This window comes from Falco cherrug, chromosome 11 (assembly GCF_023634085.1).
Source record: "Falco cherrug isolate bFalChe1 chromosome 11, bFalChe1.pri, whole genome shotgun sequence".
Classification (NCBI taxonomy): Eukaryota; Metazoa; Chordata; class Aves; order Falconiformes; family Falconidae; genus Falco; species Falco cherrug.
This window is the reverse complement of record NC_073707.1, coordinates 28,340,983-28,368,127: the sequence shown is the minus strand read 5'-3', so window position 1 is coordinate 28,368,127 and position 27,145 is coordinate 28,340,983. Positions and strand designations below refer to the sequence as shown.

Genomic DNA, 27,145 nt, shown 5'->3' with positions numbered 1-27,145 from the left:
TCTTACCTATTGTAAAGACCTACTGTAATCTCTGCAGTGTGTATAACAGAGGTTCCTGAGTGAGTTCTTAGGGAATTTACTCTTTTACACCAAATGTTTACATACTTTTTTGTTGATACAGTAACAAAGTGTAGCAGCTTCAAATGCATGGCACCGAATAGCATCTGTAATTACAACCATTTTAGCTTTGATATTACTCAGTTTACCTTTTATCTCTTTTGTTCTAGGTGCTTTTTGTCAGTTCAGTACAAGAAGCTATTACAGCATTGGTACCTGTGAGGAGGACTGCATTGTAGCAATAGAGAACAGGTTCTTGTGCTCTAGGAATCCTGTGGAATTATTGTTGCTGATTTAAAAAAAGAAACAAAACCAAACAAACAGCACACTTGAAGAACCATTTTTCTGTCATAGTTAGAACCGCTGGCTTGCGTTCTGTCTGTGTCTGACATTGATTTTGCACTGTTTGGACCATGTGGGCTGTAATGTGTGTTAGACTTACAGGTAAAGGCGTAGGTTACCAATGCTTTGCTCACCTTCAGTTTGGTTTGGTTCAAACGAAGAATACTCCTGACAGTCCTCTTGTGATACATGTTAAACTTGCTTCTTGTCTTAATTTTAATACATTAATGTGAGTGGGGAAGGTGTGGGGGAGAAAAAAGTTCAATTTTAATTGTAAAATCAAAATGTATGTCCATCAATATTTCCAAAAAACTAACAACTTTCATAAGAATTTTTGAGTTCTTGCATCCTTTCTTTATATTATTCTTTTGTCTTGAGCAGTTACTGATCAGCTCTTCAGCTCAATGTCTTATGTTGTCTGTTGAGGATCGAGTTCCATATAGGAGAGCGTTCAGCTTAAGAAAGCTTTGGTCTAAGCCTACAAACATGTTTTCACATGTTTCTTCTTGCTCTTTCAACATTTATTTCATTTTCTGGTGATGTATTTTTTCCGGAAAAAGAGATTGCAGGAGCAGGCAGGTTGAGATCTCAGACTTCTACGGGGGAAGGAGATGCTTTAAAATGTTTTGAATGGCAGTTCCTGCACCTTGTGGTACTGAAATGACACTGAAACAGCATAATTCACCAAGAGTCATGTGGATTAATTCCAGTGAGCTATAATTAGCTGTTATCAAAAGCCTTAATGAATGACCTAGGTGTGTGATATGTAGACAGTATGTGATTGTGTATCTGTGTATGTCCACATACATAGTACGTGATAGCTGTATTATGCTGCAGGTGGAAAAATCTGAGGCAGTAGTTTCTGTTCTTACAGTGGATTATTCCCTCACAGAAGTTTAAGCTCAGAAGTAAAAAATGAGATACTGATATGGAATTGCATTTCACTGTTGGCATGGGGGGGGAAGGTTGTTTGCTTGTGGGTGTTTTTGTTAGAGGATGTTATGACTGTTGGATGATCTGTAAAAGACAAAGCATGAGAAAAGCTGTTTGATCACAGGAAAGATGGGGAAGATGGTGATGAGGTTAGTGATCTTCCAGAGATATTTAAAATCTGTTCTCCAGTGTTTGTGTTTAGATTCACCATTTGCATGTTCTCAGTCTTCCTATGGTTTATCTTTTACTGATCCTTACATTTGCAAGGTATTGATTCATGCAGGCCTTTTATTAGTCTGAATAAAATGATCCTTTAGTAATATTTATGGAAGATATACATGACAACATTTCAAGTGAAAGTAATTCAGGACAAGTACTGTCTTGTTTATTTGCATGTTTCCTACTCGCAGATCCCTGATTAAGAGCTATTATAATAGTGCTAAAACAAATTCTAAAAAACCTGATGCTTCCATAGCAGAAGTCAGTTGACACATCCAAATGTGGTGGTGAAAAGGGTGTGCTTGAATCAGATTTTCTTCTAATTCCTTGTATGTGTCATAAGGAGACAAATAAGGATATTATGTCTTAGAATAGCTTTGTAACAAAGACACTTAGAAAAGCAGTGCATAAGCTTATCTTCATCAGAAGGAAAGGGCTGTCGTTGAGAAATTCTTCCCCACGTCTTAGTGAATGAAAGCATTTTGTGTATTTTCATGCAGGTCAGCAGGCTATGGTCCACATTAACTTGGCCTGCTAATTTTTGTTTAGAATGCCGCGTTTCTTCTCAGTAGAATTTAGCTTTGTCTTAGTTTGAATGAATACAGCTTTTTCCTAACGAAGACATCATCAGTGCTGTATTAGGTGCAGGAAATGTGGAAAATGCATATCTAATATATATATAATGCATATAGAAAAATATAATGCAAAGGTGTGGTAATAGAACTGCTCTGAAAGTGAGACCTGTCCCAGGAGAAAACGCCAGTGTCATCACTATAGTTAAAATGGCAAAATAAAGCTTCTAGGAAGACCTGTAATCTTTCATTTCTGTGTCATGTAAAGCTGGCTTTACTTCTGGAGGAAAAGTGCTAAATGTTGCTTGTGGAACCTTGTTCATACTTGCATACACACACATATATATATATATTTATGCTGCTGTTAGCTGGGGTTCTCTGAAAGACTGATTAGTGTGTGTTACAACAGAGACAGTAAGGTATTCTGAATATCTTTAGTAACTGTCGGCTACAGTCCCGTTAGAGGTATTAGAGTAGTTATTCAGAGAACGTAAATTATAAAATAATTAAACTTTCCTTTTATTTGAAGAGCAACTATTTTGCTGCTTAAAGGTAGCAACAAGTAGGAAGAGGGTGGCAGGGTTTTTTTCCGGTTGGTACCAGCTTTTACTTGATACATATGGAGGGATTCCTGGACTGTTCGTGTTCAGTACATCTTAACATTGTGACTTTTTCTGTTCACTGTAGTACAGACAAACCCATTTTAAGTGGACTTGAACCATCAAATTAAAAAACCTGCTGAACAGATTTTGCTAATTATTGGGTTTTTTAATCTTTAGTTTTTGACAGAGCATCAGTGATTGTAGTCTCTTGAGATTATGGTCTGTCACCTTACTCTTTCTCACATGTCTGACAATAATAGTCATGTATTCGCCACTTCTTTTAACATAAACTCTCCCATTACTGACTAGTTCAATCACAAAATAAACTGCAGTAGTTGAAATACTTATCTCTGACTTCTCAGTGCCCTTCAGAACTTAATTTTGTTTAAGAAAATATTCCAAATATATCTGCGCTAAAATGTGAATTAATGAAGTGATGGTAAACTTTAGCACAAAATCAGTGAAGTCGCTAAGTAAGCAGTGCCTTATTTCCTTCCCTGAAAAACAGGAAATACAGGTTGAGACTTTGCCTTCTAATACCTCGTGGGTTTCTCTTCGGTTGATGCCTGTGTGTCTGTAACAGTAGTGTGCTGTTAAATCTGCCTCCTTTCGCAGAGACAAACATTGGCATTGGGTTTGAAGTTTGTGGGTTTTGAGAGAGGATGCAAAGGGAGACCTTTGTATCAGAGAGAACACAGTTTGCCTCGTGGGATGGGTGCAATCAGGGGTTTCAAAAGAAGCCCCATTTGCCCCAAAGTACAGTACTGTGTCTAAATACTGGGGTCCAAATACAGCCTTGTTTTGCATTTTGTCTCGTGGAAAGAAGAGGAGCAATTCCTCAACCAAATAATGTAGCAGCTTTTTGACTGCTTTATTCACGTTATGGAAGAGGTAACATTTCACTATCCTAACTGTTTACTGGAGTCTTTCCCCTAACTACAGGAACTGTGATCATGCTCATAAATCCAGAAGTAGGCTAGCTGTTCTTCTAGTGTGCTTAGAAATTGCTAGTGTATTTTATTCATGCTGCTGAACTTAAAGAAGCCTCAGGCAAGCATGTTTATAGTGTGTGTTCTCTTCTGCTTCTGCAAGTGGTTCAGTACAGGGACAGTGACTACAGTATTTTACGTTAAGTCACCTTGATACCACTCTGCCCATGCACAAGATGTTTTAAATATGTTTAACTTGCTGTATATGTATGCTTCAGTGTAGTAGGTATGTTGATGTGAATTTTGACCAAATATAAACTTTGTCTGTTGCTCCTATTATTTTTTTCCATCCACCAAGTACTGCTGGTGGCTGGCAGGAACTGAAACAAATCCCAACGAGCTGAAGGCTTTATGGGAAGATTAGTCTCATAGCACAAACGTTGGGCTTACCATGAGGTGTTTGTAGAATAGTGTTGTAAACAGCCTTCCCCCTTCCTCTGAACTGTATCTCTGAAATCCTTTGTTTAGAGGCCTGCAACCCTGAGTCACCCATTCCCCTTTAAGGCCCAGCAAATACCAAGACAATTGGTCAGCATTTCATGTTAACATATTTAAAACACCAGGTTAACTAACTTTTAATTATAGCAGAAATACCCATTCTGCATAAAACTAAAGTAGTAAATTTTAATTCTAAGTATATACCTCTCTGTCCCCTTTCCTCCTCGTGGCAATGAAGCCTCATGGGGGTCTCTCACCTCTCTCTTTCTTACTCCCCCCTCTCCACCTCCACTTTCACTATTTGGAACATTCCCCCCAACTAGGATCCCTTCCACTAGGAAACCTCTTTAATCATCTTCAGTAATTTTTCGTATCTACACAATCAAAATTTAGTTGGAGAAAATGTGTACGTTCTTACAATATTTTGATGCCTAATAACAAAATAGCTATTAAAGTAGCAAAGGCATTTCATCTTTTGGTTTCCACTGGTATAATATATCTCATTTCTGTGTGTGGTTACTATCTGCTGCGACTCACTTCATAGTTATTTGGGCATTTAAATCTTAGTTTTCCTTAAGCAGATAGCTGAAAGATTAAATGTCAAGTAGTTGGCAATAAAAATCACTTGGAGCCTGACTTTGCTATAGGAAAGGAACTTACGTGTTTTATTTGACTTTAATTTTTTTTAGGGGGCTGCAGCAGGGATGTTTTATATTAGTGGTATATGGAATGTGTTAGAGCTGATGATCAAGTACTACATATTATGGTACAGTTTCTCAGATTTATTTTTCTCTTGCTCAGGGACATCATGATAACATATTTTGAACCTTCCATCTCATTTGAGGGACTGTGCAATGAAGTTCGAGACATGTGCTCCTTCGACAATGAACAGCTTTTTACCATGAAGTGGATTGATGAAGAAGGTAAATCAATGCTGATCAATGTTGCTCAACTTTCTAGCATTTCTCTCCCTTTCATCTTTTCCTTTCCCTTTGCCTTCATAAGATAAAACATACTTCATAGGTATACTTTCAGAAATAGTAAATCTGCCTCCAAAATTGATGGTTATGCAATGCCTTTGTAAGTATACTTTACTGGAAACTTGTTGTTTCAAGCTGCTTAGTGTGGAGAGCGCTTTTTTTTTTTTCTTCTTTTTTCTGTTTTCTTTTTAACCAAATAAACCCTCAGTGACTGTCAAAATGTGAATTCAATGTTAGGTTTTCTTAGAAAGGGCTAGAAAGTATTCCCTTATACTGCTGGGGACAACCATGGTTCCCTTTAAGTCTTAAATCTTTGAAAGAGTTAAACTAACCTTAAATTATATGAATTACAGTATTTAGCTAAAAATCGGTACAATTTAATACATACTTGTATGTGTAACCAAAAATGTATTTTGGGTGTTTATATCAGCTGTTACTTTAGCAACCTAAAGTCTATTAACACATCACTACTAATAAAACTTTTTCTTAATATTAAGAGAAAATACTTGTCTGAATTATGTATTGTAACTTTTCATCAGTGCAGTAACAACTTTGGCTGAGAACTCTTGTCATCTCTAGCACTTACATTATCCATGTTAAAGTATACCTTGGATGAAAGAAAAAAAAAAAAAAAGTTCAGTCTGTTCTCCCTTTTCCTAAACAGAGGTAGTCCAGTTGAGCTGTATGTATATGTTACAATGATTTGAAAAGGTTATTTGTAGTTCCCATTTCCTTTGTGAAATTGGTGTATTCTACACATAGGTTTTGAGCTACACCAAAGAGACATCTGAGCTGGGAAGTAGCTGTTGTGTTATTTTAGCATGCTAAGTACTTGATGCAGTACATAAAAGGCCATAATGTGCAGTGATTTGTTGGCAGTGATTAGTATTTGTATGCAGTGATCGGCACAAATGGTGCTTATAGAACTGTTTCCTCCCCTTCTCACAGCTTTCCCATCCAAAATTGGGCAACTGCCAGTTTATGCAGAGCTTAAACCTAAACACAGACCAAAGGTGATTTTTGGAAAGGCTGTATGGGCAGGTGTATTGAGATTCTGCAGTCTTGGAAATCAGAGCAGGTTTTCTTTCTTTTTTTCTTTTCTCTTAATTCTGTTCATCATTCCAAAGTTGTTTGTACCAGGCGGATGCAGTAAAGTGAAATGAACAATATTTATGACTGATCTGTGCAGTGGTGCCATTTGAGCTGAACACTTACTTAGTAGTAAGCTGGCTGTTTTGTTTTATCTTGAGGAAGATACAGATTTCTCGCCGAAGAGGAAGTTTCTGTAATGCCAGTCATAGTAAGAAGTATATACCTTGTTTTAATAAAACATTTGTAGAAAATTTGTGCAGATTCAGTAATTTACTTGAAGCAACAGTTTGTTCCATCTCAATTTCTGCTCTTTAATTAGAGATAGGTTTTTAAAGAAAGGAATGCTTCAGTTCAGCTAAATTACTGTCATTTATTCACGTAAGATTCAATTTTCACAAGGAATCTGTGTTTGCTTTAATCACTGATTTCCAGTTTAACATCAGTGGAGAAAAAATCTGGTGATGAGGAGTGTATTTAAAAAAAAAACCAAACAAACACCAACCCTGTCTTTTTATTATGAGTAATTCTTTCATCTACAATGCATGGCTCCTTGCCCAGAACCCTGCCTCCTCTCTTCCTTTCTCTCCACCACTGTTTAGTGTTTTCACTTGGTATGCTTTCTGGAAGCTCATAATTTGCTTTCTTGGAAAATTCTTGTATTGCATCCTCTTCATGAAAGCTGAAGTTCACGCTTCAACAGCAGCATGAGGAAATGTGTGTACTGTGGACTGGTACTTGTTATACTACTACCTGTTCTTCTCGTAGTATAAGACAAGAAAGATATGGTGCCTAGGCCAACTCTTCACTGACTAAACTGCTTGATCCGATGTGTGACTAAACTGGATTTACCTAGCCACTAAGGTCATATACTAAATGTCTTTTTAGCCTTTGCAAGATGCAGAGCATTGTGTATAACTACTTCTGTTTCACAGAGGTAACACAAAGGCAGACCTAATTTAGTTGAGTGGTACCACTTAAATGCACAGATGAAACTAGAAAATAGAATTAACTTGATTTGATTTTAGACAGATTTCTATTTCATCTGTATGCGGTCAGTTTGCCCTACCTCTGTCTTCTGAAATGTCCTGTAGGATGGATACTAGCCATATGTTTGTGTTCAGTCCATAGTTTCTTGCTTTTTAACTCAAAAGTAAATATTTTCCTATGACACTTACCCAAATGTCTTTGGCTGCAAAATTTTACTACTCTGAACTTGTTGAAAGAGTATGTCTATAAACTTGCTGCTCCTAGTTTGAAGCATGGTGTATGTTCTTGAGAGCTTCCTTTTCTTTGGCCAAAAAGGAACACACAACTATTTGCACAGGTGTCAGAAACAAATGAAGAAAAACTGGTTTGTTGATTCTCATCATGAGTTTGAATAAATATAGTTGTTCATTCTTCTCCCCCTGTGCTCTGCACTGTGTAATTTCGCACAGTGGGTAGGCAGTTTGATGTCCAGATAGGCTAATTGTAGGGGTGAGGCGGTGTGGTGAAAAATGACTACAACTGGCTTGAGAGGCTTGTTTTGAGGATTATGACATGCAGAAAAGTATAAAGACAGAATGCCACAAATGGACGGTTTACATCTATTACTTAGATTTTAGCAATAGAAGGAAATGGATACATGAGAAGCAAAACTAACTGGAAAAACTTCTGTAGGATGAGTTTTAAATATCTCCATGTCAGCTAGGTGCGTGGTTTTGCTGAAAAGCCTTAGCAGCACCTGTACTAATTTTGAGATCTTGTAGTACGAAACAAGAAGGAAATAGTAGCCTGTGGCTAGTTAACTTTCAAACCACTGGAGAAAACCTTTGGTTGCATAGCTGTTCTTTTCAGTCATTATAGCAGCTTCCAGACAGACACGGGTGATCAATTAAAATATCAGATGAAGTCTTTAGATGAATCTTGAGAAATAGGTAAAGTACAGGCTGTGTGTCCGAAGGAGTATGAACCAAGGCTAGAAGCTAAGGTTCTTGCTCCCGTTTCTGAATACAGCAGATCTCTAGCTTGATCTCCTTTGTTCCTCACCCACCCCTTTTGCATAGGTTTTAAACCAACCTGTACGTCAAAATTGGTTTGATGTTATTAAGTGTTGATTGTGAAATATCTTTGTGGATATATGTTACTTTTTTAGAAACAAAGTAGAGATCTACAAAGAGACCTTAGTCTTAAACTGTTACCTCTGAAACACAGATTTGTTAAAGCAATCCAACAGTCTTGTCAGAGAAGCTTTAAAATACAAGCCAAATGCTTGTATTGTAATCTATTCCATCTTCAGCGGTCAACAAAAGCTGCGATTGTTTTGCAAAAAGAAAAGTTAAAAAACAACCAACCCACACCTTTTTCCTGCCTTGGTGCCCCTTCTTTAAGGGATTTTACTTCAAATAGTCCTGTGAGCATGATAGTAGTAGTTAAAAATCAGAAACATTGGGTGTTTTCACTTAGGTTACATGATTTGTCAAGTGTCTTGATTGAGGTTTGAGGAAAGACTAAAGGTCTTTCTGCTTTTGCACCTCCTGGTTAAAGTCTCGGCAATGTTGAAGCAGCTGTGAAAATAGAATTGACTCATTTCTAATTAAAAATCCATGAAATGAAATCTTAGAAGGATTTTAGGTGCAGGAAGGTAACCTGCACCTCGGATGCCGAAATGTGTAATCATGCTTGTAACAGACCAAACCATTGATGTTTTGTGTGTATGATCTGCTTGCCTCTTGGGAATATCTCATAATTTTATTTTCCCTGAAAGCATTCAATATGACTGTATTTTCAGATGTACTTTCTGAATTATTAAAAATAAATATTACCACACCTGAGAAAATTGTTCTGTTTTGCTGCAATAATTACCTTAACACTGACTGTGAGGGAACTGTTGAATGGACAGAACTAAATGGATTGAGTTTTGTATTGTTCTTTTTTCTTTCAACAGGAGATCCATGTACAGTTTCTTCTCAGCTGGAGTTAGAAGAGGCCTTTCGGTTGTATGAACTAAACAAGGATTCAGAGCTACTGATTCATGGTATGGTAAAATTGACTGTATTGCTTCTCATGTTTGTACCTGTAAATAAGTGGAATTTTTACCTTGCTTTATCTGTGTCATTTGCACAGATTAAATTCAATTAAAGCTCGTTGTGGCATCCTCTTGAGAGGATGCTAAAGACCACGTACCGTGCTTTTTAGCTGTCAGCATTTTGTCGATGTTCTTTATTAAATTAAGGGAGGGAAAAATATTTTGCTGCTAGTTTATTGATGAAAGACAGCCCCTATCTCTTTCACTCTTGCATTCCAAATGCCTTCATGTACTTGCTGGCAACGAATGGTGGAAGAGATATAGTATAGCATCCTACACTTTGTCATTGATTAGTGCTTTAGAGCTGCATCTATATTAGGAAAAAAGTTGATGAGCTCCATTTGTGATGCCAGATCAGTCAAAAGTTTGACTTTTCTAAAATGAAGTACTCTAGACCAGTTTTGAACCTAATAATATTGTGCCCCTGTTTGATATGTAATTGTCCAAATTTTTATTTTTTTAGGGTTATATGCCTACTTTGGTTGCTTCTGCAGTATGTTTTCCTTACTGTTTGTAACTTTTTACAAGCAGAAGATAGATCTCTGGTTAACAGAGGTTGTAGCAGAAAAGCAGGGGATCATTGTAAAGAGTGTTAGCAGGTGTGTTGCACTACAGTGTCTTAGCATGGTCCTTCTCTAAAAGGATGCAAAAAATCTAGTTTGTGATCAGCTCATTTGGAAGAGAGAGCTTTTCAGCTTCCCACAAAGACTTTTAACTCAAAAGTGGAAGAAGAATGTAATTGTTTCTATGTATCTTTTGCAGCTTCTTTATGTATTACTTTGGTATGCTTTTTGATCTGCCCTTTCTCTGTTTATTTTTGTGTTTGATAAGCTTCTGATTAAACCAGCACCAGGGGTATCTCTCCCCAGCTACACTTCTCTCTGACAGTTACTGAAGCTACATAAACAGAAAAACATGGCTAATGTAGATCATACGTAGCTGTTAGGACACTGTAATCGAAGACGTTTATAGTAAACATTTCTGAATACTGACTGTGATGATTGGTCGCATGAGAAACCAGAATCATTACTTTCTTTAGGAAATAACTTCGTTTATTCTGCATTTTGCTTGTATTTCTCATGTATATCACTGCCAGCAAAAGGGTTTTGTGGCAGCTTCTCAGCTCACCTGCTCTTGCGCAAGGTTTTATTAAAATGCAGTCTGCGCTGTCTTCCTAAATGGTTGAATGTGTTTTGGAAGTGTTGTCTTTAACCCAAAGTTTTGTTTTCTGGCTGAAATAATAAAAATTAATCAGAAGTTAATGTCTTTCTTGCAGTATTTCCTTGTGTACCGGAACGGCCTGGCATGCCTTGTCCAGGAGAAGATAGTAAGTAGGCATTTCAGTTAAGAAGTACAGACAATTAGGAATTCATATTTCCTGTTTTGGAAGATTTTTATATTCTATGGTTTGACATCCTACATTTACAGATAATAATGCAAATATGTACAAATTAAATACTTAAAAGGAATAGAAAGTCTTGCCAAACTGAAATGTTGTTTGTCACTTCTGAATCATTGTTAATAAGCATTTCACATTCCTGTTAACTATTCATGTCACTCTGCTTTCCTTGCTTTTGCCTCTTCTATCATGACAGTTTTTTATCCTATTTCCATCTTTTTGGTAGTTGCCAGATTGCTGGCTGGCTAATGTGAACAAAGGCTAGTAACCAATGGTAATGACTGATATTACCAATTAGAGGTCTGTGGTTAACTCATTTTAAATTGATGTTTAGGTACTATCAGGAGTATTCTACAAAAACCTCTAAGTTATGTTAGCTCATGTACTGGGTATTAAAGAGGTAATTTTCCCTCTGTCTTAGTTTTATGAAAGAGCATGTGTATGTTACGCACGTGCACATCTGTCAGTTAGATAGCCACATCTGACAAATGTAGATGTGCATGCTTAAAAGTTACTTTACCCATACTTTAGCAGTGTGGGTAGTGCTGCTTTTCTGAAAAAAATGAGGTTGTGGACTGAATCAGAAATAGATTTGGAACTCAGTATAGTTCTGTATATTCTAGTTTTCAATTTTGGTTCCTGACATGCCTCTAGGAATAAAAAAGAAAAAAAATTTAAAAAACCAAACAGTGGCAGCTGTGGATCTAAAAACACTGGAGGATTTGTGCAAACAATCTTAGGGGCATGCTCCTGAAATTTACCTCCTTTCCTCCTTACTTTTCTCCACAGCTCCTCCCTAAGTGTAGGTACAGTAGGTGCATAATTTGCACATTATTGTTTCTATTGTTTGGGCGGTTTTCCTTCTCTTGACTCACTGTTCCTTTTAACTTTGGAAAAGCAGAATTAACTTTGAGTGGATCAGGATACTCTATTTCAAATTTTCTCCAAAACTTAAAAAATGAAAAAGATACTCGGAACATTACTCTGTTTCTGTAAGGTGTAGGAGTGAAACTTTACTCTGCAAATCACTCTGCACAGAAACCTCCATGAGAAGATGTTGTAGTTCTGTGTTTATATTTTTATGGATATAATCATATGTTTTTCCTCTTAGAATCCATTTATCGCCGAGGCGCCCGCCGGTGGCGAAAGCTCTATTGTGCAAATGGTCACACTTTCCAAGCCAAACGATTTAACAGGGTGAGACTCTTGTTGGGTGCTTAAAACCATGATACAGGGATGTCTTACTTCCGTAATTACCATGTCACTGCATTGAAAAGTTATAAGGTAGTTTTATTCTCATTTTTGTTGTTTGTCTATACTTGGTAGACTTTTGATAATCCTGTAGTTTGAGGAAACTTAATAATGATTAAATTATCAGGAATTTAAAATAGGGAAAAAAAAAATTGGTTGCAATTCACTTTACATATACTCTTAAACCATGATATCAATTACGTAAAAGCTCCCGTGTTCCTTTAAAATCTTCCCAGAGGGCAAACTTGGACACTGGCATTAGATGACTGCAAGCTGAAAATACATTTCAAGTTCTTTAAGTTCTGGGAATTAAAAGGTCTGAATTCACTTACGATGCACAGATTTTTCTGTCGTGACTTTTAAACAAGAAACCTGAAATGTTAACTCCAAACAGCCTGCTTATGATGGCGTGTAATCAATTAAAAATAACAAGCAATTTGTAACATTTTCAAGAAGCAATGGTCAAGTATAATTAGCTAAGGACCAAGAAAGCTATCTGCTGTATTTAGAAAAAGCAGCGGCAAAAATCAAACCCAGAGTATTTGAATAAGCCAGGTTCCTTGACAGCTTCAATGATTTTTCCTTCTTTTCTAAGCTTAGTGTATTGTGTGCTTAATGCTTGAGAGTGTCTCCACTAAACTTCATCTTGAACATCCTTCATGTCTAATGTCTGCTGGGGGTTTTTTGGGGGGTTGTGGTTTGGGTTTTTTTGACCTCTTCCTGGTCAAACGCTGTCAAGGCACCATAGTTCAATCACTTTCCACTCTTGCTTTCATAGGCACCCTATTTTCATGGATCTTTTGAGTTATTTTGTGAATGTCCTTCAGTGAGTGGTGGTCTCCCCGTTTCTTGTTATCTGGTAGTTTAATGTGTTGAAGCTTTTGCTGTCCTGCCTGCCTTTATGCAAACATAAGGACCCATCTATGCAGAGAGGTGACAAGATAGGTAGCAAATTAGCTTGGTGACAGCAGCCTGCTGATTCAGCTGCAGTGGTTTTGACCTGGAGCTGGCTCATGCCTCCCTGGGTCTGTGTGCAGCAGAAGAGGCTGGCTGTGCCTGCACCTCTCCTTGTAGATTCATACTTCCTGTACAGCAGTTGCTGCTTATTGCTCCGTTGTAGTTTTTGAGCTCCTCTGTATTGTATCTGCCTGTGTGTTCTTAAAGTTTTCAGGTAGACACTCTTGGTATAGTGGCAAGTTTGGCAGGGATCTCTCTGATCTCCTGTTGTATGGTTTTTGTTAATGAAAATGTGGCTGAATAGTTTTTAGTTTTGCATTTTGATGGATTTTGTTGATTTGTCGTTCTAGAGAGCTCATTGTGCCATCTGCACTGACCGAATATGGGGCCTGGGTCGCCAGGGATATAAATGCATCAATTGCAAACTCCTTGTTCACAAGAAGTGTCACAAACTTGTCAGTGATGAATGTGGCCGTCATCCACTACAACCAGTAAGTAAAACTTACCTGAAAAGTTGTCTTGAAAAACAGCAACCAACCAACAAATCAACCCTGCCCTGTTTTATACTAATGGTTTTCAAACTACAGTCTGCAAATAATCACAGCAGATGAAACATCATTCTTTATGGTTACTGTGACATGTTGCAAGAATGTTTGAGATTTACTTAGCAGAATCGCAGTTTAGTGGGAAGGCAGTGGTCTTAATTTTTGTTTCTGGTATTTTTTTCTGTGTCCAATACGAGTGATATTTATCCTTCACTGTGTTGTTACATAGCATGTATATATATACACAGACACTACTTTACATCTTCAAAGTGAAGTACAGGTAAAATAAATTCTCTAAATATCTGATAGATCATCAGACTGTTTCCCATTTTAAGAAAAGGAAGATGAAATGCAGAAGTTCTTATTTTCTCCCAAGAAATTAAATCATCTTTAGTTCTTAAGTCCCCAGAAAAATATAGATGATTACTGCTCCTAGTTTAATATTAAAAGCAGACAGCTACAAGTCTGCATTTTGTGAATTCATTTGACTAATGTATGTACTGCTGAACTACTTGAGCTTTTCTGTCTCATTTCTCATTGGCTATACTTTGTTGTACTAAGTTGTCATTTCAACAGCTTATGGAAATGTGTCATAATTCTAGAAAATATCTAGTTTATTTTATTTTGTATGGATTACAGCAGTAACTATGTTAATTAATCTTGTTAGAAAGTAGCTAGATTATAATCCTCAGGGATCATACATTTCATTTATTATCTTTTAAATAATGCCTCTCACATTTGGACAGTCTATTACAAAAATCCTGTGCATGTTTGCAGGAACCAATAATGCCTATGGATCCATCATCAGTGCATCCAGATAGTGTAGAATCTGGTAAGATCAGTAATTTTTGTTTTTCAATGACTGTAAGTTGCTGAAACATGAACCTTAGCTTTTCAAATGAAAAGGAATAACTTGAAGTAATTATTTTTAAACCACTTCCTTACTTTTTTCCATAGAAAAGAAAAATAAGACAGCTTCTTACTGCTAAGGGGGATATACAAATGCCTCAATTTTCCATGTCTTACGAGTTTAAGGAACTTGCCTAAAAAGGAAGGATTTAGGCTGTCTCAGTTACATTTTTCCATCAGTAAGCTGTGTACTTTAAATGCCCTGATCAAACAAACAAAACAAAACCCTTAACAGAATTAGCAAGGCTTCTACTGGATCAGTAGCCAAACAAGTCTGTTTTTGTAGCAATTGGACTGATGGTCCTAACATTTGAATTTGGATATAGACAATGATCAGTTTAAAAACCAAACCAACCTCTGTTCTTTACAAGATTCCCTGTGTGTGGAATCTGAAGAGATCTCCAAATGTAATTACAGGGTTTTATATTACCCATAACTGATTATTACTCTAGTATTGCAAAGGAATGGTTCTGATGGCTTAAAAAAAATAGAACCACAAACAAAGATCGCCAAAACACCAAAAAACCGCAGCAGTTTGAATACTTGCAATAGATGCATTTAAATTGTGTGTCTCTGATTGAGCTCTTATATGTAGAAATTTTAAGGCCAAAGAAAATACTGTTTTGTTGCATTTGTCTAATAATTTTTCTTGTACCTCTAGTGATTCCATACAATCCCTCAAGTCATGAGAGCTTGGACCATGTTGGTGAAGAAAAGGAGGTAAGGTATCTTAACCATGATACTGTGTTCAGAGATCTTAAAGCCTATCTCTCTCAATTTCAAGATTTCAGTAATTTAATTCGTCACAAACTGAAAACTAGTACACATTTGGGTTGTTTGCTTGCGTGTATGCATCTATGGCTTGCAAGCTGTTTTATTTTGAACCTTGAGTTGAGATGTGCTTTGATTTAGAAAGTATTCCAAACTCCTCCAACTTTGTTTGTTTCTTCTCTGCCGAGTCTCCTCTGCCTCCTTCCTTTAGCCTCACATTCCTTTCCAGGACAGTGCAGTTTTAAGAATAACAAATGTTAATTGAATGACTTGTTTATATTAATTTTGCTGTTCTCTTTGAAATTCTAACTTTTGCAGTTGTTAAAATGGGCAAGCCTGCTTACTGATTTCAAAGTATCTTTATCAATAGGCAATGAGCATTAGAGAAAGTGGCAAAGCTTCCTCCAGTCTGGGTCTTCAGGATTTTGATTTGCTCAGGGTTATAGGAAGAGGCAGTTATGCAAAAGTACTGCTTGTTCGATTGAAGAAAACTGAACGCATTTATGCAATGAAAGTGGTGAAGAAGGAGCTCGTCAATGATGATGAGGTAGGCAAGCTTTTTATCAATAAATCAGGCAACTCTTCCAAAGGGCTTTCAATATCTACTACAAGGTGGAAGCCAGGCTTCTGGGTTTGCAACACTAATTGAAAATTGTACATGTGGTTTCTTATACGAACTATGCTATAGAAGGTTCACAAGACAGATAACTGATATTGAGGTCTTCGTTGACAGATAGCTCACAGCCACCCTCCTGTGCTAGTGGTTTCTGTCGTGAGCCTCTTTGCCTCTGTTGTCAGTGTCTCCTTTTGTAGTCAGCACTGTCTTCATCAGTGCTCCTGCAAAATTCAAGTTGTTAATCCTGACTTGCTTCATTATTTTTAAGCAGTATTCCATATTTCTCCTATTATGTTGACTTGCTGGGCTGGAAAATAAAAGGGTGGGGTCTGGTTTTCATATGTTCAAGTTTGGTTTTTTTGTCACGAAGGAGAACGCACAATGTTATTTTAATTACTCTTTAAATTGGACCTCTGTCTTAATTTTTGTAGCTTGTATTGTGATTAGCGGAAACTTGTCAGAAATTGCAGTATAAACCTCCTAAACCCCTCCTGTTGCTGAAGACTTCCCTTGTGTTTGTTTAGGGTACTCTGAAAAGGCTTGAGTGACTGTGGTTTGCCATCCAAGAGCTTTTGCATTTATTTCTTGGTCTACTGTTGATTTCTTCTGTATTTTGTGATGCTACTTTACACTTGCCTGCACCTATTTATCTTATATAGATGAATGTTTTTTCATTCCCAGATGTAGTTAGTTACCTGATGAGGCTAGAAGTACAGGACACTCAAGACAGGAAAAAATGAGTATGCTGAATTGTATTACTTCGCATTGGAGAGCTATATAATATCTAGTTTCTTGCAATTAAAATGAGAACAGCAAAACAATTGAATATCTTTCTGCTAACTGTCAATAATACTTGTCTTAAGTGCAGCAGTCCTTTTCTGAATGTCCCTTTTCTTAAATAAATAGGATATTGATTGGGTTCAGACAGAGAAACACGTCTTTGAACAGGCTTCAAATCATCCCTTTCTTGTTGGACTACACTCTTGCTTCCAGACAGAGAGCAGGTAAAGGTCATAAGATAAGAAGACGATACTCTTGCTCAAAAAATACTTAGTACTGTTGGGCACCTTAAAGATCTATTTAAAGTATTAAGTGTTAGGTAGGTAGCGAAAGTCCATGTACTGTAAGTAAATCATTGTAGCATTTTATGAGCAAAAGGCTGTATTCATCATCATAAGTTTTTCAGGTTGAGAAGGTGCAAAAGAATGTAAGGTACTGGCAGGTATGATGGTAAGGATTCTGCACAGGAATTGGTGCAGCTAGCAGAAAGAAAAGGCTTAAGAATATGAAGTGGAAGACGGAACCGAGAATGGGAGGAAAAAAGGGTTTAGGGAGTAAAAAATTAGTTTCCTCATTTTTTGTACTTCCAATCTCAAACGTGGACTCTCTGAAGATGAGTCCTTAAGCAAGACTTGGAAAAGAGTATCTGAATTTTAAAAAGGAGAACGGAGTAATAGAGATTAAAATGATAAATTTCCTTGCATGTTTATATATAGAAGAGATTGCAGTACACAAACTACTGTTCTATGCAATAATAATTTTCAGTGTATATATAAAATATAGTTATTGTATATTTCAGCAATGTTCTTGCTGTTTGAAAAGGTGACAGTCTAGCGGAGGAAAGTGAGAAGAAAGAGTATTTGTAATATACTGATAGTATCAACCACGAATAAAGGAGATTAAAAGAGATCAGGAAGGAAAATGAGGGGCGGAATTTTTTTTTTCTGGTTTGTGCACATAAATTGATGTGAATCTATTTATATAGTCACATATGTAAAGTACAAGCAGTAGCTGTAATGGATTAGGAATGTGGGAAGCATTTTTCTTTTAGCAGTGAAGGAATTATCTAGAGAAACTTCGTGTATTGATTTTTAACTTTGGGAATTTATTCAAAGGGAGAGAAATGGTGAAACCAGCCAGATTACCAGAGAGATGGGAGTTGAATTGACATTGTTTGATAACAGATCTGTAACATCTCAAATGTCTGTAAGCCTTGTATACACTCATTTGTAACAAACCCCTGTGTGTTTCAGGTTATTCTTTGTTATAGAGTACGTGAATGGAGGAGATCTAATGTTTCATATGCAGAGGCAGAGAAAGCTGCCAGAGGAGCATGCCAGGTATGTGTCTAATTTCAGATTTCTTGCATCAGAACAGTTAGTTTTCTGACACAGTGCAGTAGTGCAGAGATTATGATGATGAGCTAGCAAATCCTCTCCAGATGTTAAGGATTTAAAGAATGTGAAACCACATCCTCATTTTAATGCTGCAAGCTACTGTATATTTGTTTCAAGGAGGAACTGTAATAGAGAGCACTACGGCATTGTTTGCATTAGCATTACCCTAGATGACTTGAGCCTGATTCTGAATTTTTTTTTCTAGAAAAACACTTTCGTGGTATTTTTTACAATGTCTAATGATATCAGTTTGTTTCTCTTGCAACCACTGCTACCAGCTGTCCAGGCAAATGCTGAGTTCTTGGTGCATATGCTTCATCTCAGATGGTGAGATGAAAGGGATGATGGCAGTAGTCATTAATATTAATTAAAAATATTTTGGAAGTGACTGTGGATAGAAACATTTGTATGATTTTAAACAATTTATCCACTTCTCTGAGGAAAACTAATAGAATATGCAGACTTACATTTAGAAAAGTATCATACTACTGAGACTATGTTATTGTGGTTTGCATTTTGATTACTTGAGTAATCAATACCTCTTTCTATGCTAGGTTTTACTCCGCTGAAATCAGTCTAGCATTGAACTATTTACATGAGCGAGGGATAATCTACAGAGATTTAAAACTGGATAATGTGCTGCTAGATTCTGAAGGGCATATTAAACTCACAGATTATGGCATGTGCAAGGTAAGCTCTAGTTTTTTGCTAACCAGTAAAATCATTAATTAAGAAATTTGTCATAAATTAAAAGATGCAGAGCTTTAAAAAAGTGAAATTTCAAGGTATGGATTTACATACAGTACAGATAGGCTGTATACTCACTTCACTTTTACAAACGGAGAAAAGAAATATGCCAAAGTGCACAGACTACACATATATGTGTATCTGTTTATGATTTTGTAAAGCTGCTGGATCAACTTGATTGGGAGGGTTAGGCTGAAATAGACAAAATAGCTTGATTTCCAAAAAAGCAAGAAGTTGAAATGCATCAGACACACTTCGTCCCACTTGGATTCTATGACACTGCCCATTTTCTGTAGAAAAACTTCTGTCACTACAAAGACACTGGAGCACAGGTTTGACTTTGCCGTGGAATTGCCATTATGCTGATGTATTAGAACTATTTTAAAATGCTATAATTTTGGCTAAGCAATTGAAAAGCATAAAATAATACAGGTTGGAAAGGGCCTCAGGAAGTCTAACACACCCTCCTGCTCAAAGCAAGGTAAGCTGTAAGATCAGGACAGGTTACTAAGGGCTTTATTCAGTTTGGTCTTGAAAACTTCCAAGGATGAAGACTGCACAACTTCTTTGGGTAACCTTCCCCTTTCTGCATTCTGTGCTTTTCTCTGAAAAGCTTTTGTCTGTCCATTGCAACGCCTCAGTCACGGAAGCTGTTCCACCGTTCCCACTTGCCTATCGTTGGAGGTGTGGTGGCGCTTACTAACTAAAAACTTAGAAAGATGTCATCAATAGGTGTATGCCATCCTCTTGAGACTGTAGATGCAACCTACTTCTGTTTCTGCTGAAGCAAGTAGTGTTTTATATTCCTTTACACACAGATTTAAGTATAGTTTTACTGAAACAAAAGCAGTTTATTCAGGACACTTAATTCAAAATGAAGTTCTCAGCAGAGTGGGAGTGTGGGTGTGGGCTCTTTGGCTAACTGTATTTTCTTGCCATCTTTTCTTAAAAGGAGGGTCTGAGGCCTGGTGACACAACCAGCACATTCTGTGGGACTCCAAACTATATTGCACCTGAAATTCTCCGGGGAGAGGATTATGGTAAATTTAATTTTTCAATGCTACCATATAACTTTCACCTCGTCTCTTACTTCTTGAGTTGTTTAGAAAGTATAAAACTTCTTTAGACATATCAGTCTTAATTCAGCATCCTGTCTGAAAAAGTAAATAAACCCTTCAAAGGAAAGGCAGAAAACATCACACCAAGCAAATGAAATACCCTGCCTTCCACATTTTGAAGTCTTTTTATCAGTCTTGAAGAATAGCTTGAGTCTTCCAAATTTATTATTGTTTATAACTATTTACTACTAATGATATACTTGCAGTCTTGAATTATGTTCAGTTTTGGAGCTTTATATTTGGCAGCAATGATAGTAGTAGATATAAATGCATTGCAAAGGGCCTAGGTAGTAGATGTCCCTTTCACAAATTTCAGTGTTAAAAAGGAAATTGTGCGATTTCTTGTTCAGGAAGTCCACAAAGATTCCTGAAGCAAGAGACGTAAGAGAGTATAGAAAGCTTAGTGTGTGTATTTCCCGTTACTTACCTTTCTTCCTAAGCTTCCATTACTGTGCCAAGCAGATCTTTGATCTGTTTTCTTCCCTTAAGATTTCAACAAGTTCTACAATTAGTATTTTAATTGTATTTATAAAAAAGGTATATATATCTTTTAAATCTTGTTATATCATTTCAATTGAATGTCTCTTTCAGACTGGCTTTGCATCTTCCTTCCCTATCAGAAACTTTCTAGGCCAACCGGACTATATCAGTCCCAGCCTAGCTACTGGAATTTTTCTTTAGCAGTGACTAGCAGAATAGATGTGCTTAGCTCTATAGATGACTGTCTTGCTACTATTCAGCATCATGTACTTTGTCCTTGATTATCCCCTGCCCTGGATAATGCACTGTTTGTAGTGACTAGGCTTATATATTATCTAAACCTTTGTTAAGGTCCTAACACCAACCTTTTAACTTCTTGCATTTCCTTTTCTTTGTACAGCATCCCCACCTATTATACACATAGTGAACCAAGTAATGTCTAGTACAATCATTACCTCTCCTTTATTCAGATAATCGGGAAGACTGGCAATACATAAATTTTTGAATTAGTTCTTTCTTCTCAAAACATGTCTGTCTGTAGCCTCAAAAGTGTTGGCATTTTTTCTCCAAAGTATCTTCAGTGTTGTCTTCTTTGAATTCTAGGCTTCAGTGTAGACTGGTGGGCACTTGGTGTACTTATGTTTGAAATGATGGCAGGCCGGTCACCATTTGATATTGTTGGGAGTTCTGACAATCCTGATCAGAACACAGAAGATTATCTTTTCCAAGGTAGGTACCATTAATGATCCTACACTTCAGTGCTTTGTCTCTACTTACCTTTAATCTAATTTTAAAAATGAAAAAGCTCATACAAACCTTGTTTTCTTGCAGTAATTTTGGAAAAACAGATCCGAATTCCCCGATCCCTTTCTGTTAAAGCAGCAGGTGTTCTAAAGAGTTTCCTTAATAAGGTAAGTGCTAAAGGGGATTATTTAAGACTTCTCAAGAGCAGCTGTTTGCTTTTTTAAAAAAACCCGTTGACTAATAGATGTGTAGCAGGCATATTTTACCTGCCATGTGCAGAAACAGGGTAGAAAAGGTTTGAGCCTGAAGCAGAGTTTCAGTGGAGTTGGGGGAGCTATTCTAGATACTTGTCTCAAAATCTGAATCTCCAGGTTCTCTGGCTGGGATCATGAGTAAATTTCAAATTGAAAGGCATAGAAATGCTCCATGTGATTTCTTTAATCTGGGGAATTGAACAAACTTATCAGATTTATTTTAGTTCTTAAAGAGAAGCAGCATAGCAGATCGCTTTGACAACTTCTGATGACTTCATTGAGGGAAATGCAGAGGCAGTATATGCTGGCTGTTAGCTGGTAGCTAGCTAGCCTGATAGTCAAAAGGTGCGTGTGTGGTAGTGGACTAGTCAAAAGCACATGCTGGCCTTTATTTAGTGAGTGTTATGTGACTGGGGAGAAAAAGGTATGGGAGAAACCAGATTTGGTGAAATTATTTGAAAAAAGTAATACTGTTCAAGAACACTGCTTCAGTTACAGCTCCTTGGTAGTGTGTGCATACGTGTACGTGGAGATGGAATTGTCTTGTTAAAATAACCTTCTTTCCACCTTATCTATCAGTAACCTGCAGTTTCTACCCCAGTGTAACTGCTAGCCTGGCTAGTCAGTTTACTCAGGGAGGGGTGGCAGGGGAGGAATCAAATTCACTTGTAATCTAACCGTGTTTGCTCTGAAACATATGGTATGTTTAAACAGGTCTGAATAATAAAAAAAAAAAAAAAAAAAGAAAGATAGCTCGGTTGTTTATATAAATTCAGTCAAGGGCTTCCATATATTCATGCTGATTTCAAACAGTTTCTAAAATAAATAATGCTAACTTAGTTCTTCAGTGTCTCTTGTAACTCTGGTGTTTCATTTCTCGTGGAATTTGTAACACTTGCATTTTATTTATGTGTAGGCCATGGCACCCATTAAGAAATATTTCCTTCCTTGCACAGGATCCAAAGGAACGTTTAGGCTGCCATCCTCAGACAGGATTTGCAGATATCCAGGGACATCCTTTCTTTCGAAATGTTGACTGGGATCTGGTATGTGAATGCCCACTGGCTTGGCTTATTTTCTCTGTATACAGTGATGGCTTGATAAGTTGTTTTGAGCATGAGAAGACCTTAAGCTCTTAACTTGCAATGTACCATAATGACAATACAGAATCCTTTAACCCTTTTACACACAGTAAGTACAGTAGATTAATAGAATGACTGTAGAAATATATGAAAGAAACTTAATAGTAAGTTCCAGCCTCATTTAAAAATAATTCAATAGGTTGTAACTCATTCTTGGTGTCACTTAAATGCATTTATTCTTAGATGGAGCAGAAGCAAGTGGTGCCTCCATTTAAACCAAATATATCTGGAGAATTTGGTCTGGACAACTTTGATTCCCAATTCACCAATGAACCTGTGCAGCTCACTCCAGATGATGAGTAAGTAATGTAGAATTTATGAAGTTCTGATAAGTCAGTGAAGGAGTTATAAAACTTAATTTTATATCTGTAGTTGTAGTACATAAAATATGTGTAAAGCAGTAAAGAACATTTTCTTGTGTTAGTTGGGAGAAAATGCTGTCATCCTTATGGTAGACTTAGTATGGCTGGATTAAGTATTGTACTGTGGCATGATGTAAAAATGAACTAACAGTGGGAAAGTTGTTATAAAGAATATAGCAAAGGAAAAGAATATTTCAGGGAAAGATGAATAAGTGCCATTTTACAAGTTTTAGTGGTATGATCTGCAAGAAATGAACTTGTGAAGGGAAAGACCTGTTTTGTCAAGTGGTTTATTTTTGCATTACTTTAAGCCATGATATTTCTAGGATGTTGGGTTTAGATTGAGTTTACCTTGGGTGTTCTGAACAAGAGAAGATGCTTTGACTTACTTGGTCGGGTATCTTGAATTGTTCGTAGTCAAATCAGATTATCCTGGCTGAAAAGCCTTGATAAAATGCATGATAATGTTTTTGATTTGGTAGTGGATTTGCGGTGTCTTACTCCTGAGGGGCCCTGATTTGGGATGAGGAGGGAATGGCCTTTCTAGTTTGAGCCGCTGCTGTTGATGTGTTAGGAATTTTCCTAGGGGTTTCTATAATGTTCATGTAGTATGTAAACCCAGACAATGAATATTGAGTGTTACCTATGCACCTTAATTAGGTCTGAGATCCAACTTCCTTCTTCATCCCTTTATAAATGCATAATGTACAAATAAGTTTAGAAAAGTTGTTGATCCAGGTGCAGGATCTATCTCACCCTAATGTTTGTGTGTGTTTACAAAACTGACTGTTTTGAGAAAGTTTTAAAACTGCAGACTTTGTAGATTGCTTTGTGGGGAGAATATGTGCATGGGAGCAGCCCAGTCACTGCTCCTGAGTGGTTTTGGGTTTTGTTACCCTGATAGGGGCTAGGAAAAAAACCAGTGGTTAACTGTAAGGATAGAGGGGGGCTAAAAAGAGAGAAAGGAAACGTTCTCAATTGCAATCTGTTGTACAGGTCTAAATTTTAAGACAGACTACCAGTTACTATTGTTACCTTCTCATTTTGCTGATGAACTAATGAGTGGGTTTTGTCTTAATAGTGATATTGTGAAGAAGATTGACCAGTCTGAGTTTGAAGGCTTTGAATACATAAATCCTCTTTTGATGTCAGCTGAGGAATGTGTCTGAATTCCCCCATTCCTGGACTGTGCCAATTGTTGCTCTGTTTGTTTCTGCATGGATAAACATCTCTTCATTTGGATGCACTCACATAAAATGAGTAACAGAACATCTTACCCTTGCCACCTAGTATAAATTACTCGCTAATTGTCTTTTTGTATTAATTGTCATCCAGGACAGTTGTTACACTGAACCTGCAGCTGCCAGATTTAAAATGTTAACTTTCCAACATTCTTGCCAAACATGAATTTTAATACAGAAGTTGGTCTCTGGGGCTCCTGACTGAACCATGGAGCCTGGCTGTATAATCTGCCAATGTAGCATTCTGATAAAGGAAAGTTTTCCTATTACTATAAGAACACAAATGACATTAGGGAATGTAATAAAATATCATTAAAGGACTTCCATTTTTCCAGCAAGACAAGTGAAACCTTATGACTTCCGTAGTTCTAAGTCTCTTCTCTCTAAACATCTGAGTTCCCTGTTCTAGACTTAGAAGTTAAGCTATGTTATTGCCCTTCAGACTGAAATGATGGCAAGGAGGGCAGGTTTTTAAACTGGATAGGTCAAGAATGGCTGCTTTCACAGGGTGTGTCGATAATATCCTGAAGGAGATGATAATTATCTCAATATTAAAATCAATAGACTTTGCTCTGAAATTATACACTAGGAATTACATGCTGATACATAGAGTGCCTTTCTGAGCCTGTCCCTTTAAGCAAGGGTTGTACATGGTATAAAGTGTCAGTTTAAATAAATGGAATTCAGTTAAGGCTTTGAAAAGTTAAAATCTGTAGAGTGCATTTTAGCAGTAATGGGCAGCTAATACTGATGGATGTAGAACCTTGTACTATTATTTATTGCTTTTACACGTGCTGTCTTAACTGTATCAGAACTGCATGCGTTACAGCTATGGCCTAGATAAGGGCATTGTTTCTTTTTTTTCTTTTTTTTTTTTTTCTCTCCAAACCTTATTGCCATACTGTTGGAAATGCATTCCACTTTGCCAGTGGAAAAAGCACATCTAGAACAAAATAGGTGTTGTCCACAATGACTCCCTTAACTTATCTGCTAATAGATGGTGATACAATCACAATAAAACCTGAAATGTTGGTAGTGGGCTCAAAGTTAATAGTAAAGCAATTGGAATAAATTGAAAGAACGGTTCAAACTAGGATTTTTGGGATGTGTGATTCTTACATTTCATGTTAGTAAACAGTGTAATATACAGCTCAGATTACTCTTATTTTTAATGTTTAAGGAATAGTTTTGAATGTCTTAGGCTGAAGAAATGCCAAATGTACCACTTCTTTTATTTTAGGGAAAAGGGATTAAGAGACATTGGAGAAAAGAATCTGTGTTATGTAATTAAGAGCTGTAAGGCAAGCTAAGTGTTACTGAAAGCAGATCTGAGTATCTGTAAGCACAAGTTAGTAAACCTTACTTGAAGCTTTTAATAAGACTTCTGTGCTTGGTCAGTGTCTCTCCTTGAAAATCCTTATATGGTGACACTAAATTCATAGCACAAATCTCCTGGTGTATGGGGTTTTTTCACTTAACATGTTAACTTCAAGGATAGAGATTGCACAAACACACAGCAGTGTCACGGTATGGTATTTAGTTCATGTTTTTCTTTGCAACATGAATGGGAAACTCTTAAAGTATTGGGCTGAGTTTTCAAAACTGGGAAGTGATTGGAGGAGCCTTAGTTTCAGGGAAACATTGAACCTCTGCACTGTTAAAAGATCAGGTTCCCTTAAATTCACGTTGTATATTTTCAAATGTAAAGTATCAGAGTAAACTAAAGTAAGAGCAGCTAATAACTTTAGCACGTTTAGTTCATGTCAAGTGCTTATGTGCAGTTTTAAAATTGTAATTGATTGTTTAGCCTCTGACTTCTACACCTGCATGACTAGTTTACATACCAGGACTTAACCAATATTAAACTTGGAAGTTATTTAAAACAAAAAAGAAAAGCCTTGGCTCTACAGTGGCTTAATTTCATATAGGGTATCAAGTACAATGGCTTTATATAAGGAAGGGCATTTCTGCTATTCATCACAGAAGAGGAATGGAGTAAAATGCTGTATTTTGTGCTTAAAGCAAAAGTTAATTTTTTTATAGACAATGTCACAGAAAAGATACTTTTTTTTATTTTCGTATCTAACCATTAAGAATGTTGCTAAGTGACAAACATCTTAAATGACTGTAAATCCAATTTTAAACTTTCATTTTCTCTAAAGTGCCATGATGTTAACAGTTATTTTTTGTTGTTAAGCATATAGCAACTGTCATAAATATTCAGAAGGGACACCGGGTGTAAACAGTCCAGTGCAGTAGGCTTTGTCTTTTGCAGAAAGTGTCTGCATCAGAAGCATGATGTATTTATGTGGAGTAAACTCCTTTTTGTATGCAAGTTGGATTCCTATGGGTGCTCTGCTAGTTGATATTGTCACTACTATTTTCCTATTTCATATGGAATATGGTCTTGAACGTTGTTGTGTAGTCATTCCTTTTATTTGTGCACACTTTTTACTTTAAATAAAACATTTATATTAGGCCTCTGTATGTTAACTTCTAAAACAAATACTGCAAAATGCTGCGCTTCTCTCAGGATTGTCGTCTGACCCTGAACTAGCCAAGTTTCAAGGCAGCATTGTTCTAATCTTACGATTTTTTTCTCAAAGATAGCACTGAGATAGACCACAGCAACTGAAGAAATACCTCCCTCAGCCTGTGCTCCCCAAGCATGTCTTAGGATGCAGATCCCTCTCCCACGTGGTTGGTTGTTTGCCTGACATTCATCGTGCCCCATGGAGAAAAAGCATCCTTGTAGGTCCTGTCTGTCTTGCCGACGCCAGTGATGAATCGAAAGTAGCGAGGCTTCAGCCAGCTGTACATATAGAGAGCTTCAAGTAAAGCGCAATTCTGGCTTGCTTGACCAAGGACCTCTTTCAGCTGGAACTTCTAAGATGTCATCTCAGCTGCCAGAGCTGGGGATTTGAATTTAGAGCAACACTCATCTGCTGCGCTTACTTCTGCATGATTTCTTTCTTTGTTTCTTCAACTCCTCCCCTGCAGTCTCTTTGACAGAGAGGGCAAGGGCACTTACCTCATACCCTGCTACAGATGCGGTATTTTAATATATCTGTGTTTCTATGTTTTAAAAGAGATTTCCTTTTGCAATCTGGCTTGTTATTAAAAGTATGCATCAGCAGTCCT

General features: G+C 36.9%; 1 protein-coding gene across 3 annotated transcripts in view; it reads left to right on the top strand.

Annotated features, from left to right (window-relative positions):
• PRKCI (protein kinase C iota) overlaps nucleotides 1-26,483 on the top strand; it is a 29,868-nt gene extending 3,385 nt beyond the window's left edge. For 2 of the 3 annotated variants that reach the window (XM_055724044.1, XM_055724045.1), the window contains 17 exons: nucleotides 4,954-5,075; nucleotides 9,151-9,240; nucleotides 10,568-10,618; nucleotides 11,802-11,887; nucleotides 13,249-13,389; nucleotides 14,221-14,275; nucleotides 15,014-15,072; nucleotides 15,494-15,670; nucleotides 16,646-16,743; nucleotides 17,773-17,859; nucleotides 18,471-18,606; nucleotides 19,616-19,703; nucleotides 20,865-20,990; nucleotides 21,093-21,172; nucleotides 22,216-22,305; nucleotides 22,585-22,700; nucleotides 23,845-26,483. In XM_055724044.1, coding sequence (XP_055580019.1) covers nucleotides 4,954-5,075; nucleotides 9,151-9,240; nucleotides 10,568-10,618; nucleotides 11,802-11,887; nucleotides 13,249-13,389; nucleotides 14,221-14,275; nucleotides 15,014-15,072; nucleotides 15,494-15,670; nucleotides 16,646-16,743; nucleotides 17,773-17,859; nucleotides 18,471-18,606; nucleotides 19,616-19,703; nucleotides 20,865-20,990; nucleotides 21,093-21,172; nucleotides 22,216-22,305; nucleotides 22,585-22,700; nucleotides 23,845-23,932 — 1,690 coding nt within the window. In that variant the 3' untranslated portion in view covers nucleotides 23,933-26,483. Of the gene's footprint in view, nucleotides 1-4,953; nucleotides 5,076-9,150; nucleotides 9,241-10,567; nucleotides 10,619-11,801; nucleotides 11,888-13,248; nucleotides 13,390-14,220; nucleotides 14,276-15,013; nucleotides 15,073-15,493; nucleotides 15,671-16,645; nucleotides 16,744-17,772; nucleotides 17,860-18,470; nucleotides 18,607-19,615; nucleotides 19,704-20,864; nucleotides 20,991-21,092; nucleotides 21,173-22,215; nucleotides 22,306-22,584; nucleotides 22,701-23,844 lie in introns of those variants that run through there. The other variant, XM_055724046.1, reaches the window with a different exon arrangement.
• Nucleotides 26,484-27,145: the final 662 nt, after the last annotated feature.